Source organism: Asterias amurensis, chromosome 2 (genome assembly GCF_032118995.1).
Source record: "Asterias amurensis chromosome 2, ASM3211899v1".
Taxonomy (NCBI): Eukaryota; Metazoa; Echinodermata; class Asteroidea; order Forcipulatida; family Asteriidae; genus Asterias; species Asterias amurensis.
The window spans coordinates 3913652-3930974 of NC_092649.1; the positions used below are offsets into that span (position 1 = coordinate 3913652).

The following is a 17323-nucleotide window of genomic DNA, read 5'->3' on the forward strand; positions in this document are numbered from 1 at the left end:
GTGTATTGAAGGCTATTTTAGGTTGGCCATTTAAGTAGCTTGATATACTGATAATTGATGTTGTAATTTAAACGGATTCTATTCAGAGTGTCCTAGTTTTTTCCTTTAGATGAGCTAAGGATGTATTGAGGGAGGTGTGGAGCCCGAGATGGCAATCCTAAACCGTTTTGGCTAAAAGCGTTGAAAGAGCGAGGATAATGGAAGTTAAGGCCATGTCTGACTGAGTGGCTGTGGCTTAATTGCCATGGTAACATGTGTTGAAGCATCCCTCATAGCAACTCTGTTTGCGATAGCCATAGCCACCAAAAGTTCTCAGAATTTGTTAAGTTGACGTTTTTAGGAAATGTGCATCACAAGTTGAGTTGGTCATGCCAAGAGTTAATTCCTACTGAGAGTTTAAGAATGAAAAAATCCTGGTCATACATCTTGAAATAAACAAACCAATCACTGAACTAGACTGAACTCTGCCTGTTTGGGTTTGACACGGTTCTCTTATAATGAAAATACAAGGTGATAATGTCTCAAAGTTGACTCCTTCAGTGCCAAGTTCATACGTGTATGATTTCATTATTAATGTATCCCGAAAGGGCCACTTAGCATACATTGTACATGTGTGATATATTTTATGTCCTTAAAAAGTGTCATCAATCCGGACAACCCATAATATACAAGTTATTGCGAGGGGGCATTGTCACTCAAGAAATACTCTTTACTGTGGGATGTTCCAAGGCAACACAAATCAGCAAGATATATTTTGTTCAGTGAGAAAGACAAAACAATTAATACACTCTTTTAATAAGCCTAAAAAAGCTGGGCATTTTAGGTAAAAAACAAAAAGGGGGGGGGGGGGGCGCACTGGAAGAGTGAAACACTTTTATAAAAGAACGGTAGCATGTCCACAGGCTGTGTGGTACATCACGAAAAACACTTTATAAAACCTTGACTGGATTACATTAAACAAAAGTGAGTCAAATCTCAAAACGACGACCAGGGGAGAAAAGAGCCTTGTCCCGCTACCCCAAGAAGGATATTGTGTTGACTATGACTCAGAGGGCAAGCAACCGGCTGTTACAGTCAGAGAGAGAAGTGTGTGAGTGTGTGTGTGTCTCGGACGAACCTTAGTACACGCCTCGAATCGTTGATAACCGTTTACTCTTTGTCCTGGCCTAGGAGCGGTACCCAGCACAGCGTAGCTTTAATCAAATAGCCAAGGATCTAACGACGAGCACCAACTCGCTGACGTCTTCACATACGTCTGAGATGAGCGAGGAGCAGACGGAAGGTTGTACCAACCTGGTCTTATTGAAAGACGCCAAAGATGCATGTAAGTTTGCTCTCCCTCGACTAGAGTTTTAACTAGCTTGAACTATCTTTATAGCTTTCGAGACGGTCAAAACAGAAGCCTGTTAACTGTTTTTTTTTTTCCATTGATACCATGGGTCCTTTTGGTTGGAAAGCAGTATGTAAAAGCAAATTCTATTTGCTCAATAGCTTTAACTAGTTTTGAGTTTTGAGTGCAGTTTGTCATTACTGAGGTAAATCAGTCTGACAGACTCATCTGTTGTTTTATTCTGGCGCAATAATCCGTAGGTTTCAAGTTGAAGTCCACACTCTTGTCAATTTCCTTGTTCAAAAAAAAGGAGGGGGGTTCCCCCAGACACTTGTGGTTTACTTGTGTAATTTTATTGTTAACCAATTGCCATTAGTCTGTGACTTTTTTTTTTTTTTTTTTTTTTTTTTATTATATGAAAAAAAAACACCACAATTTTGAATTGAAAAATTAAATTGAATTGTTTATTATTTGGCGCTAACAAATAATGAAATTTGTATGAAACTTGATAGAGCAAAGATAATATTATTTGGTTTACCCTTACACCGATGAGTGTGAGCACTGTATACACAGTACTTTCCTGAGCTTTGTAAAATCAAAATTGCTGGCATATTGCTCGGGTGGGATTTAAAAAACTACCGGTAGTTATATGCCTGGGATTTTTTCCCCACAGAACTTGGGGAAAGTACTGAGTATACGGTGCTTACACACATCAGTGTAATAATAATAATAATAAGGGAATCAATGTGTGGTGAAGAGGTTTTCAACTAGTGGTTTAATCCCAACGAGGCCTGGTTCTTGATAATTTTACCGAGACGAAGTCGAGGTAAATTATAAAGAACCAGGCCTCGGCGGGTTTAAACCACTAGTTGAAAACCGATTCAACACACTTTGATTCCCATTCATAAATACCTTTTCAGTCAAAAACATCATCACTTTTTGGTCAAAAAGTAAAATAAATGCAAAAATTATAATTTTTAAATGATATCTTTCAACACAACACCCCTCCAGCTATGAAATGGTAGAGCCCTCCGCTGCCCTCGCGTAAACAACTCCTTATAAGGGAATGCTGTGGGCGTCGCGCGTATCGCGCGATGTGGCACAACTGTTTCAGCCGTTGCTCTCGACCAATAGGAATGAAGAAACTGTCTTGTATGAACAGGTGCAAGGTTGCGTGTCACGCTCATGAATTAACACTTTTTACCGGTCATTAACAAAAGGTTTATGCACACCCACGAGACGCGCTCTCCACCTATAGGAGTAGAGAAACTGTCTGGGGTATTTATGAATCATTATTTAGATGTTGACGAGTTCATCTTTAACAAATTCTCTGTTGTTTTCTCACAGCCTCGAGAGAGCTGCTCGCCATCGAGGGGGAGGCGGCGCGGAAGGAGCTGGTTGAAGCTCTCAAGGCGCGCAAGGTGGTTCTCCAAGACACCCTACAGGAGAAACTCGACAGTCTCAGGCTGCTCTGTCTGAACGAAGCGGTAAGTACGAAGGGCAAGGTCTTCAGGAAACTTGTCACGTCATTCTTGTGGAAGGTTCTTTTTTGGATGAATCAGATGGTGGTGATCGTGGGGCACTGCAATGACCATAAGATTTCACTCTGCTTCTGTTATTACGGGTTTACCTTTAAAAAAAAATTATGACGAATCTGTAGTACTTTTTCAACATAAGATGACTGTTGTAGTTCAGGCCTGGCATTTCACGGGGGCCATGACCTCCGTTGCCCCTGGGCCCAGTTTCAGAGCTGCTTAAGTACCAACAAGTAGCTAAAAACAGCAAACTTATGCTTACTAGAATAAGTTTACCAGCCAAAATACCATGTCACGTATACAGTTTATGACTGGTATCCTGCTAGTGTTTGCTAAGCACACAGCTTGTGAGCAAAATCGTCTGTTTAAGCAGCTCTGGGAAATAAGGCCCTAGTTTTGGCCTTGAAGCCCCTTCAAAATCTTCCGGTAGGCTTTAAGACTTTCCAAAGGAAGTGCCCTTTGCAAAATGGAAAATGGCCTTGCCCTTTCAAAGCAAGTTAGTGTTGTTAATTATATTTAATTGTTTGAAAAACAAATTATGCACAGTGTAAAGAGTTTTTTGTGATGGAGAGACTTTTTTTCATACAACCATGCAATGTTTTGTTATTGTAAACTTTTAACCATTAAGTCTTTTCAAACTGTTTTACCTGCAGAAAAATCAGCAAATCTGTGTCTAGGCAATTCTGTATCGCGTGTACAGTAGGTCAGCCCTTGTCCTCAATCAATAAAAGTGACATACTTTTTTTTTCCCAAGGGCCAAATATCATGTGTTACACCTGTTACAATCTGTTCAATTAAAGAGGTTTGAATCAAATATAAAAATCACGTCATTTCATTTACAGGAAAAGTTAATTACACAAATGAAGAGGTGTTTTATTGGTCAACGTTGTCTTTTTCCTTGTAAGTGTGACAAACATGTATAACACCTGGTACAATCGTTCAATTACAGATGATCAAATCAAAAGTTTCCTCTCTTTTTTTCCCCCCTAAGGGCCAAATATCATGGCTTTGTATCAAGCCCTTGATACAACCTGTTCAATTAAAGAGTGACACAAAACGCAAGAATCACCAAAAGTACAGGAAAAGTTAATCACACAAATTAAAGAGTAATTTTATTTTCCAAACGTTTTTAGGAGTTAACGGGAGAGCTACCCATTGACTTTCCGCGAATTCCAGGGGAGCCCCTACCCCGTCCGAAGACAAGAGTAACAACTGCGTTTACGCTCTCTGACAAGGCTGTGAACACACCGGAACATAACTCTGAGGTGAGACCACAAACTGTTTAATTAACTGATTCATAGATCGCTTGTCAAGTGACAATTTTTGCTGCTGCTACGACCGAATGGTTGTTCGCAATGACTTGGGGTGTGTTTTCGCAGTCGAAACCAATAATTGTTTCGGTTCAATTTGCCATTGATTGATCACTGGCTATTGACTGAAGAAAAGTTGTAGGTTAAGACCCCAAAACGCACCGGGTGGGCTTAAGGCGCTGTATGAGTCAGGAGAAAATAGCCAAAATGTTCAGCATGTAACCAAACTGTCCTTATATTTGTTTTTTAAAAAACCAACATCAGCTGTTGTGTTTTTTGAAGGGTTTTTCAGATACAGTCTTCTCGAATACAACTTTATTTCAGAGAGAAATATTTTACACAAAAGGTTTTAGTATACAATTCACAATCAGTAAGCTTTCAAACTAAATTTAAACTATGATGTTTTTCATCCTTGGCCTATTCTTTATACTACCATTAAAGACACTGGACACTATTGGTAATTGTCAAAGACCAGTCTTCTCACTTGGTGCATCTCAACATATGCATCAAATAACAAACATGTGAACATTTGAGCTCAATTGGTCGTCAAAGTTGCGAGATAACTATGAAAGAAAAAACACCCTTGACACACGAAGTTGTGTGCTTTCAGATGCTTGATTTCGAGACCTCAAAATCTAATTCTGAGGTCTCAAAATCAAATTTGTGGAAAATTAATTCTTTCTCGAAAACTACGTCACTTCAGAGGGAGCTGTTTATCAGAATGTTTTTTACTATCAACCTCTCCCCATTACTCGTTACCAAGTAAGGTTTTCTGCTAACAATAATTTTGAGTTACCAATAGTGTCCACTGCCTTTAAATCGAGATTTGTCAGTTAAGCGTCTGTCAAAAGTACGAAATGGAAATTTGTTTTGTAATTGTAGATGTTAAGTTGTGAGAAACGTTGGTAAATGTGCATTCAGGATATGACCTTTCCTTGACCATGGGTTGAGGGGAAGCAGGTCAGATCATGGCCAGTTGGGACAAGCTGCTACCAGGAAATATGGTTCCTCAAGGATTAATTAAGATGGGGGATAAGGACATATTTAGAAGCAACCACAAAAGGTTATTTCTTATTTGGCACACTTGCGTTCAGTGCTAATTCATTCTAAAACAAAACAAAAAGGCTTGTAAAATGATGTATCATTGCAAAGATGGCCGACTTGACACTCTGTGAAGTCAACTGAGAACTATCTGTAAGTTGTTATTTATTTGTTATTTTTCTGTAACTAGGATGAAGGGCTTTCTAAACCTTGTGGCTGGCCGCTGTTAATGAACCTCACCTTCAGTTGGATCTATTATTATTATTGGCCATCCCCCAACCTGGTCATTTTCCTGCTGTGAAGATTTAGTCCTCACATTGCCATTAATTATAAAGTATTTGTCATATTCGGCTATTTCTGTGTAGCAGGATGATGGGCTTTGGAACTAAATTGTTTTTAAAGCCATTGGACCCTTTCGGTTCAGAAAAAAAAATAAAAGTTCACAGATTTACAAATAACTTACAGGGTTTACAGAAGGCAGTGGTGAAAGACTTCTCTTGAAATATTATTCCATGAAATGCTTTACTTTTTGAGAAAACAACAAAACAATATAAATTCTCGTTAACGAGAATTACGGATTTATTTTTAAACACATGTCATGACACGGCGAAACGCGCGGAAACAAGGGTGGGTTTTTCCGTTGTTTTCTCCCGACTCCGATGACCGATTGAGCCTAAATTTTCACAAGTTTGTTATTTGATATAGAAGTTGTGATACACAAAGTGTGGGCCTTTGACAACACTGTTTACCGAAAGGGTCCAATGGCTTTAAGTGTTTTTACAGGCAATGTTCCAAGATATCTGAGCATCGTTTTTGTTCCAGTTAGTGAATTACACTGTCACAAAACTAGGAACATGGTCCTTCTGCCCCTAGAAGAGAACGTGGAAGAGGAACTATTTGTCATATTCAACTATTTCTGGAAAGCAGGATGATGGGCTTCAGAACTTAGTGGTTTTAAGTGTTTAACACGCAATATTCCACGGTATCTGAGCAATGGTTTTTGCTCCAGTCAGTGAATAGGACTGTCACCAAAATAGGAACAGCACTGTTGATAGCCTGGTCCCTCTACCCTCTAGAATGGAAAGTTAGTTTCAGGGGTGCCCAGGCTTGGAACAACTTGCCCTTGCCGCTAAATCTGAAATCTCTGCAGCCCACAGATCTTATTCAGATTTTTTTTCAAACAACCCGAGTTAATAACATTTTCCACTGACTTTTTTTATAAGCAAATTTGGGTGTCTTTTGTTGGTTGTAATTTTTGTTACATTTATCTCTCCAATTTCATGGCTTGGTCCATTATTAATGGCTGGCCCCCACAGCCGGTCATTATCATGCAGTAAACACTAGGGCCTCCTAAATATTTTCCCTAATTATAAACTATTTATTATATTGGACTATTTCTCTAACCAGAATGATATGCTTCAAACTTGGCAGCTGGCTGTTTGTTAACGGACCTTACATTTAGCTCAGTCAATTATCAGTGGCCAACCCCCAAATCTGGTCATTATCACACAGTGAAGACTGAGTCCTCCTACAGCTATTCTCTATTTATAAACTATTTGTTAAATTCAACAATTTTTGTATAATTGGGATGATAGACTATCAAACTTGGTGGACAGTTAATGCACCTCAGCTCAGTCCATTATAAGTGGCCTGCCCCAAAGCTGGTCATTATCATGTAGTAAAGACCAGGTCCTCCTACACATATTCGCTATTTATAACTTATCAATTGATTTTTTCTGTGATCAGGATGATGGGCTTTCCAAACTGGAGAGCGAGTACGAGATCCAATCCAAGATTACTACGGCAGCCATGAAACTTGCTAATGACCCGACCATAAGCAAGAAAGTCCGTAAGACTCGCAGGGATTCTTACAAGAAGTCAGCCCTCAGGGTAAGTAGGAATTGAGAATTTCATTTTCATTTAATCCACATTCAAAACATAAAGAAATGTGTGACCAAAGAACTTCTTCTAAAGCACTTCTTCCAAGGAGACTCTTAGAAAATATTTGTGGTATTTTTCGGGGCCTATGCCAGCCGTCTCATCAGACCTTAGGCCAGATCAGAGTTGGCGGCTACGACTTTGACTGTTGCTGAGGTTGTTGTTAAAGAAGTCGTATACTTCACGGCATGATGGTGTGGCGATCCAGTCATAGCAGTAGCTGTAACTGCTAATTTGGAAAGGGCGTGTTTTTGGACACATGCATTTGCATTCAACGAAAGAAATGTCTGTGCTTAAAAAAAGTGTATTTGATATGAGATTAGTGCAGGCCTGTTATTCTTTCTACTCAATTCTGGTTTCCGATATTTTGCCCTGAGGAAGGTCAGTAAAATATTTACTAAACATGAACAATATTTAAAAGCCTATAATATATGCACATGAAAGCCAGCCCTTTTACTATTTTGTTGTACTCTTTTCTAAGGGCCAAATAAAATGCCTGTTACTGTTACTAAAGATTATTTACATGTATATGAACTCGAATGTTATATATCAAACACTGTTTTTACGTAAAAGATTGCAATACATGCAGTGAAACCTTCACAAGGAAAGCAAAGTTACTCACAAATATACATTGTTTTCCTATGTCAGCTGAACAGCATTGAAGTTCAGCTTACCGATTTGCGCCACAGACTCGGCCTGGAAATAGAGGAACCGACAGCGGAGAGAAAAGCCCTGGATGAGTACAACAGCTTGAGTCGCTCCGGCCGCAAAGCGAGTACTCCTCACACACCACCAGCATCTAGATTTGGATTCGGATTCATGTCAGAACGAGGCAGAACTAAAACCTTAGACGATCGGAAAGGAGCAAGAATACGCTCCAAGAGCGTTCCTCGTCAGTTGTTGAACGGAGGCTGGCGGTCCCCGTCGCAGAGTCGGAAAAACAAGCCGCCCTTACCGGTGGAGATTTACTCGGACAGTCCCCCGCAAACAGAGTCTCCGAAGGTCTCCAAGAAGGGTGACGCTAAGAAGCCACCACGTGGAAATAAGATGAGCCTGAACTTTTTTGAGCCCTCCATAAAGGAGAGTAATGTGGAGCTTGCAAGGAGACCGTCTGATGACTTGCTTAATCGTCAGCCTCGCCAGTCGAGATCAAATAGCGTGAGTAGCAAGGACAGTTTACTCTCGCAGAGATCCGCTGATTACGTTGAGAGCCAGCGTCCCCAACCACCTTACCCCAAACCTGTGGTAAGTTACACAGACTCTTTCAGCAAGAGCACACCTTCGTTAAATTTGCAGGGAGATGTCCCTGGCGACTCGCCCCGTCGCCACAGAAACCCGTCATCAAACTCTGGAAGCAAAGGGAGCTCCGTAGCCTCGGCGAGGGCACCACCCCCGTCGTATCCGACTAGTAATTTCCGATCGCTGAACAGAACTGGACGGTACCACGAGTCCCCGGAGTTGAGTACGACTCCGAGGGAGTACGACCCCGCCCCGTTACGGCATCACGCCGCCTCCCTGCATGATCTGCAGATATTATCGGCGCGTCAGGACTTCCCGCTGCCTGACGACGATCTGGAATACCATCAGCAGCCAACGTCCCTGAGCCAGCCGGCTTCTCCGAAGAAACACCATTCTTTGGGCAATCTCCTTCTGAAATCAAACAGTATACAAAGTCAGAACTCTGACGATCAGAGCTCGACGGAGTACACGCCATACCGGAGTCGGACTTCCTATCGATCCCAGAAGTACCAGAACTATGCCAGCCGGCTGCAGGGTCCGAAGAAATTTGAATTTGAGGAAGTGAACAGCTACATCAACCAGCCGTACGATCCGCGTAGTGATCAACCTGATCAGAGGCTAGATCAGGATGATTATCATGATTACGCCGAGCAACTTGCTCCCTCAGAGCGCGGATCAGAGCGCGGTTCAGAGCGCGGTTCCAGTCATTCGTCATCAGTCGCCGGCGACTTCCAAAACGGAGGGAATCGCAACCGCCATCACTCCATCTCCTCCCAGCAATCGTCGAGTAGCTCCTCCCACAGCTCCTCTTTAGCCGTGCAGCTAGGGTCCAACGGCTCCCCCTACCACTCCCAAAGAACTCCCGTCTACACCCACGTCTCGGAGTACACCTCCAGCTACGCTACTATCTCTCACACCCCCTCTAACATGAGCGTTGCTTCCCACAACATGAGCACCCACTCCCAGTCTATGACTCTCTACCAGGAGCCCCAACCCGCAAACTCGTACCGGACTGAACCCCAGCCGGCTTCCGTGTACCGGACGACGTCATCCATGGTTCTACGTCCACAGCAGTTTGGCACTGGTATAGCGGTCAGTAAGGTCCACTACCAGCCGGTCACCCCCATGACTTGCGAACCAGTGGCCCGCCACAAGAAAGCCACGCACCCAACATCTGCAAATAGGTAAGGATCCATAAAAGTTTCCCTCAACAAAAATAATTAAATTAAAATTAGATTATTTCAGATGATGAATCCATTGAGACATTTCTAAGTTACAAAAAATTATGAACTTTTTTTTTTCTTTTCTTTTTTTCTCCCTGGGAAAAAACCTTCACTCAATTTGTCTTTCCTTAATAAGTGAAACAAAACACAAATACAGAGCTACATGTATCATGTCCATGTTTGGCACAGAGGGGGGATCTTGGGCAAATAACATCATCCTTGAAAACCTAATTCTGCAAAGTCTGATAACTTGATATCTCAACATCAGAAGTTTCCTGAAGTAAAACCAAGTGTTGATCAAGTGTTTTCTACTAAGACCATTTGACACTGCTAATTCATTAGACTAAAGATCAAACTTTGAACAGTTTTAACAAAGTAGAGTTTGCAAGAGGTTCTTTTAATTTGCCATCCATTACTAAGAGTTCACTTGAAAATTGTGACGATAAAACTTCATTCTTTCACCTTTTATTGTTAAACTCATTGAATAATTGACAGAAAAGATACAGCATTGCAAATTGTCCTAAAAGTTTTTGTCATTGTTGATGTGTGTGACAAAATCATTCCATTCTGATCAAAATTTAACCTTTTGAGAGATGTTGTGTTGTTTGAACAAACAACTAAAAACTGTTGAATATTCCCGCTTATCAGGATTCAGCTTTTACACGCAATGCTGAGCATAACTTTGTTGTGCTTAGCTTGTTATTTGTTTTCTGCTTAAGCAGCTCTGTGAAATTGTTCCCCTTTATGCAGTGCTCACAACCCAATGCTGTATCTTTTCTGAACCCCTATCTCTACTCTCCACTGAGGAATGAATTTTAGAATGTAATTTCATGTGATTAACAATTGAATGTGTCATTCTTGGTTCATGTGCTAATTTACATACAGTAGTTAGTTGCCCATTGAATCCCACTCTAACACTACTCTAGTATTATGGGTTGCTTTTTGTCTTCGTCCATGTTCATCCATGCTTTTAACGAATCCCGCTCATTTAGTCCATTAACAGCTTAACAATAAATTATTAACCCATACAGTCCAAAATCTTCCCAAATCCTACTCAGGGCGTTGTCTGACTTTCTTGGGTTTTTAGTACTGCCAAACAGCAAATTTGCTTTTAGGACAGGAATACCAATCTTATCGATGACCAGACAGTTTGATTTTGTGCTAATATAGAGAGGAGTATTCTGGATCCGAGTTTCAAGATTTTTTTTGTCAGCAGTGACTCTCCCCAGAAGAGATTAGTTGGGATTATTTTTATCTTGGAAAGCAGGTGGCAAGGACATGAAACGGCTGTGTGATTATGTTAGACTTATTGTATTGGCGAGCAACAAGGTCAATTAACAGGCTTTTAAACATTTTTTCAAAGGTTCATAGATCTTTCAACAACTAACCAGAACCTCATTAGAAGAGCTAACTTGTAGTTACAATATTAGTTCATGGCTGAATTCCAGGCCTGGAAATACTTGGCTAAGTTGCCCTGATCTTGGCATTGGTGCCCCTTCAAAAAAATGTCCCATAGTGTTTAAGATTGGAAGCGCACTTTGCAAAATGAAAATGGCCTTGCCCTCTCAAAGATGAAGTTGCAGGCCTGGAATTCACGTCTAATCATCTGCCTCATTCGCCCCCCCCCCCTCCCTCTGCCAGATACAAACAAACAAATATATGAAATACAACAAATGTTACACACAAAAAATTTTGTGGCGAACTTGCTTGTACTTGTTTGGTTGTCTTGAGTAACCAAGCTACATGTACATGTATGTGTGTTTGTTCATAGTCAGTGTTGATGTGTGTAAAAGTTGTCTCTGTTTCAAACTTTCATGCATGGATTTGACTCTTAGGGCCTGCTGTCGATTTCACAAAACTCTTCCTAACTTAAGACTAATCTTAGGAATCTTAGAACGAGTTCCAATCCTGCACTGTAGCATGCAGACCTTAAGACTAATCCTAAGTTAGGACGAGTTACTCGTCCTTGAGATAAGACGAGTCTTAACTCTTTGTGAAATGGACCCATGGTCACACGAGGCAACTTTTACCGGCAACTTGAAGGCAACCAGCCGCAGTATATTTTACAAGAACACTTCTGTAGCTATGAGTGATTTCTAAAGGGTGTCTTAAGATCCCCAAGTATAGTTATGTTAACTTTCAGATGTGAATGGATTCTCTTCTATGAGATTGCCTGGAACTGGTTGCCTGTAATTTGCCTCGTTTGACATGACCCTTAGATGTCTTTATTAGATTGTAAAATTAGTTTGTAGAATTACTCTTTTGGATTTCTTTTTGTGCGTGGCCAATCCAACACTACGCTCTGCTCCCATGCTTTGTTAAAATCCCAACATTTTTATCACAACCTAGTATGTAGTTCAATTTGAATGATGGCTGACATTTGCGTCTGAAGAGTTCAAATGTAGTCTTCATTTGTGACCATAGCAGGTGTACCAGACACCATTAAAATCTAACTTTTAAGTGCCGTATCAAGGTTTTTTAGTTGCATGAGAAAGTTTGTCACTTCAAAAGAGTGTGGACAATCATAACCTCTGGGTACATTTATGAACAGCCAATAAAAAGGCCAGCATCTTGTCACATGACCCCACATCATATTAGGTCAAGTTCGCGCAAGGACCAATGGTTAACTAATGGATGTTTAGTGACATGCAGAGGGCATGCGCAAAAATCTCGTCATGTCATGTCAACGCAACCAGGGACTCGACGAACTTTACAGAGTTTCGACTAACGTGACATGTAGTAAAACTATAGCCAACTATAGTCCTTGCGCAAACTTGGCCCTAGATTCAGGTGCATTTGTGCACAGCCACGATCATGGGTACACCTTTTATTACATACATGTAGACACATGTAGACACCAAAACAGACACATCTTGATGAAGGCCCCTTTGCAGTTGACAAACTCAAGCTCTTAAAGGGAAGGTTCATGTTTTGTAATTACTCAAAACAAATATTAACTTAAAAACTTACTTGGTAATGAGCATTGGAGAGTTGTTGATAGTATAAAACATTGTGGGAAACGACTCCCTCTGAAGTAATGTAGTTTTTGAGAAAGAGGTAATTTATCACTAAAATAATAAAAGACTGCTAGCTAGAAGTCTTTTATTCCTATCTGAAAGCACACAAATTCGTCCAACAAGGGTGTTTTTTCTTTCATCATTTTCTCGCAACTTCGATGACCTATTGAGCCCAAATTTGCACAGGCTTGTTATTTTATGCATGTGATGGGATACACTAAGTGAGAAGACTGGTCTTTGACAATTACCAAACGTATACCTTCCCTTTAAAGCAATTGTTGATGTAACATTGAGATACCTGCTTCATCAGTGGTTTTCAAACTGTTGTTCATAAACTGGACACCAACAAATGGTTTACCCAATATAGTGGCTGTGCACATTTAAAATTGTCAGCCGCCTTCGTTCCCAGTATTTGTAGAGACCATTTTTGCCGCCACTAACCCATTGCACGCCATCGTGCCTCCAGATCGCACACATCACACCGTTGTTTGATTCACCTAGCATGTCGCTTTCTTTGTTTCCGTTGGTTATTTTATTCACTCTATAGCTTTCCCTCGTTCACCGCTCTAGACGGTAGCCCCAGAGTCCGACCGCATGAAGAACGAGTTCCGCCAAATCATCAGAAGTAAGCATTTTTTTTTTTTTTTTTTTTTATGACCAACCCCCTAGGGCCTACTTTCAAAAAAGATGTGTAGCAAGTAAATTTACTTACCAAAATAAAAAAATACTAAGAACAAACTTTCTAAAACCTGAAACACTCAACAACAAAATGGGATAAAAATGAAAGAAACAAATAAACAAACAAACAAACAAACAAACAAACAAACAAACAAACAAACAAACAAACAAACATACATAACCAGGGCACCAGTGTGAAAGAAGAATGGCATTTTGCCTGGTAACCTGTTTCTTTTTGCAAACAATAGCAATTCACCTGGTTACTTGTTTCTTCTATGCAGTCAATTAACATTTTGCCTGGTATCCTGTTTCTTCTGTGCAAACAATGGCATTTAGCCTAGTAACCTGTTTTTATTGTGCGATTGTGGGAAGACGATTTTCGTGTTGACAAACCTTTTGAAATTAGGCCCGCAAAGTATTAATAAAACAAATTGCAAATACTGCTCAGTTTCAGTTGACTATGGACAGAGTTGAGTCACATTACAAACACTTAAAAAGACCTTTTCTTTGGTTCAGTTTTGCATTTATATAAATATCTCCATAATTGTTTTTTTTTTTAAATCCAAAAAATTGACTCATCTTGAAATGAAAGACAGGTGATGATTCGGGTTCCGCTGTCTGTTGCCATAGCGACAGTTAGATAAACATCACCTTGAACATATTATGACAAAACATAAAAAGCGAGGGCTATTCATGATAGGACAATCACTCCTGATTTTTATCGTATAGTCATTTCTGACTGAACCCCCCCCCCCCCCCCCCCCCCCGACAGAACAAAGATGTTGACAAAATAGGGAGATCGCCAACACAAGGGGCTAGATAACTCTGTTAGTCGAGCCCCTGGCATGTTAATCCGGAGGTCGTTGGTTCAAATCCTGCTCCAGTTAATTTTTCTTTGTTCAGCCCACAATCATTTCAAAAAGTTTCTCAATCCGTTTCCTTTTTGGTTTTGTAACTAACATTAACCATTCGGTTCGTTAATATTCCATTTTGTTTGCTTAGCTATTTAAGTTGCGTTTTGTAAATCCCTGAATGGCCTGATTTTGTTTGCTCCCTCGTCCTACAATTAACAAACAAAACAAACCAACAAACAATAAACAAACAAACAACAGATAACAGTTGGAGGTTGTGTGGATAAAAGTTTGACGATTTTGTACCCGTTTATGTTTGGCATGATTCTAATACTGCATTTCATTTTTGTCGCAAATTTTTTGGTGGCTCAAAACTGTGTCGAGGTGTTGTTGATTGTTACTTTGTTCGTCCTCCGTCATGATGTTATGGTGGTTTTTTTCATATCACTGGTGGGGTATACATACATGCAGTTTCTCAAATGCAGTTTCTCAAATAAAGGGCACTTTGTTTCATGTCTTAAAGTATTGTAAATATTTGGTTTCTGTGATGATCATCTGCTTAGCCACATTAAAAATTGATAATCTGCAAGTGGTGAAATATTTTGGGGTAGAACAAGGACAATTTTGTGGAGCAAAACTTCGACCTGTGGCTGTAGGTGCTACCAAACAAAGATACTGACAAAATAGGAAGACTGCCAATATTAGTGCTAGATTATCTAGCGAATGGTAGAGTGCATGCACCGATCCGGCGGTCACAGCTTCCAGTGCTGCTCTAGTAAGTTTTTCTTTGTTCAACCCAAAATTATTTACCCATTGCTTCCCTGTTGGTTTATAACTATATTGTAAGCTCTACCAATTATGTATTATATACGACTGGCAGAAATGTATGTTACAGACGAGGTTAGTTTATTTAATTATGAGACCCATTTTTAAAGCAACCTGAATGGTTCACAAAGTAATGCGGTGCAGTCCGCAGCCAGACATGCCACAGACCCCATTGCAGTGTTAGTGAGACTCCAGACTGTAAAAACTGACTCCCAACTGGGTACAAGTTATGAATATTCAATACCGGTAAAAAAAAAATTGACCAATAAAAACACATCCTCCTTCAGACCTTTTCAAGTCCGTATGAAAGTGTCCTGCGATGACCCGAATCAAGGTAAGATGGCCGCCCACGCCCTGCTTGCCTTTCTTCTGCTCGTTGGATTTTGGTAATCCATTCAAACGAATGATCTAACAGTGCATGGACATGCAAGCATTGACCTATAACTATTTTCCCGACCAGGATTTCAGGTGTCAAACTCTGATTGTTGGGAACAGGAGATAACGACGTGTGAGCATGTGAATTTGGGAAATTTGCACTGGTGACCAATGACCAATAGGGAGAATGTGTTCTTGTTGCATGTCTGATATAGGGCGGTGTCCAATGTCAGCGGCTATGGCTAGAGCTGGATCACCGCATCCTTGTGCATTGAAGCATAGAACCTCCTTAGCAACAGTGCTAGCCCAAGCCGTAGCCGCCGATTTGGATACGGCCTATTTCAGGAGAAAGTGTCATGTGACTAACTATCTACTACTAGTTACAGCATAAGAATTTTTAAAATCGCCTGTAAAAAAAAATTGGTGAATGAATTTTAAGAAAAAGATTTAGTGCATGCAGGATTGTGACGAGTCCCTTTGCTAGTTTGGAAAAATATTAGCCCATTGTATAATATGCCAGATTGCCAGCCTGATGTGTGTCTGCAAAATGGTTTGTCGCTAAATGTCTCGGCTAAATACTCCGCTTGGAACCAAAGTTGAATGCGTGCATGATGACATGAGTTTCTACAATTGCATATAGGCCTCACCTGTGTTTTAGATTTGCGTTTGTTGATAGATTTCAACAAATAGGCATATAGGGCATAGGTCTGTCAGGGATGAGAAGTATCAGAGGGTGATTTGGTTGGTGTAGTAGTATCTTAAAGGCAGTGGACACTATTGGTAATTACTCAAAATAATTATTAGCACAAAACCTTACTTGGTGATGAGTAATGGGGAGAGGTTGGTAATATAAAACATTGTGAGAAACGGCTCCCTCTGAAGTGGAGTAGTTTTTCGAGAAAGAAGTATTTTTTCCACAAATTTGATTTCGAGACCTCAAGTTTAGAGGATCTTAAACTGAAACTTCTTTGTCTTGTTGCCATTGCGTTCTTGGCTAGTACAGTGATTAAGTTTGCTTTTCTGAGATTCCTCGGCTTCACAACCAGAATAAATGAAAGGAATATAAATGAAATTAAAGCAATTGAAATAAAACCTGCAGGCACGGGCACCCTACTCATATGACGTCATGTTGATACAGAATTACACGGAAAGATGTCAAAAGTGTCTATATTTGTCTCCACGTTGGGAAAAACAACTTGTTTGCTTAAAGGGAAGGTATATATCTGGCAATCACTCTTGAAATTGGCAACTCTTGAAATTGGCAACTCTTGAAATTGGCAACTCTTGAAATTGGCAACTCTTGAAATTTGCGACTCTTGAAATTGGCGGCAGTAATAACTTCCACTTAAACGCCTACAGCAGCTTTCGATAGTATTGAGAAACAATTCACTGTGAAGTAATGTGGTCAATAATAAAAAAAAATAATTTATGGCCCCAAATTTGAGTCTGAGATGTGTACTTTTTCTATCACTACTGATTCCTCTTGGGGGTTATTTTCCATCGATAAAAAAACACGACCACCTTAAAAAAAATGAGTTTTTTCACATGTAAGTTTTATTGTATACATCTACATTTCTATAGGATTAAACCAATCGAACGGTTTCAAAAACTTCAGTACATGTATAATTTGCCTATAAGGCATGTTCGTGTAGGAAGGTCATTCTCTGACAAGAAGTTCTGTTTGAGGAAACAGTATAAAAATATGATAGCGTATAGACCCAACAATGCCGACCCTTTAATTGAAATGTTTGCTCAGGGAGTCAATCTGAATTGTTGCGACTGTACTTAAAGGCAGTGGACACTATTGGTAATTACTCAAAATAATTATAAGCATAAAACCTTTCTTGGTGACGTGTAATGGGGAGAGGTTGATGGTATAAAACGTTGTGAGAAACGGCTCCCTCTGAAGTGCCATAGCTTTCGAGAAAGAAGTAATTTTCCACGAATTTGATTTCAAGACC

At 40.2% G+C, this 17323-nt stretch overlaps 1 protein-coding gene across 7 annotated transcripts in view; it reads left to right on the forward strand.

The window, feature by feature from the left end:
• LOC139951675 (uncharacterized) overlaps window positions 1–17323 on the forward strand; it is a 125789-nt gene that overhangs the window by 100686 nt on the left and 7780 nt on the right. For 4 of the 7 annotated variants that reach the window (XM_071950668.1, XM_071950687.1, XM_071950723.1 and 1 more), the window contains 6 exons: window positions 1171–1324; window positions 2678–2817; window positions 3999–4130; window positions 6963–7106; window positions 7803–9577; window positions 13181–13258. In XM_071950668.1, coding sequence (XP_071806769.1) covers window positions 1171–1324; window positions 2678–2817; window positions 3999–4130; window positions 6963–7106; window positions 7803–9577; window positions 13181–13258 — 2423 coding nt within the window. Of the gene's footprint in view, window positions 1–1170; window positions 1325–2677; window positions 2818–3998; window positions 4131–6962; window positions 7107–7802; window positions 9578–13180; window positions 13259–15274; window positions 15322–17323 lie in introns of all 7 variants that reach the window. The other 3 variants (XM_071950696.1, XM_071950705.1, XM_071950678.1) reach the window with 3 other exon arrangements.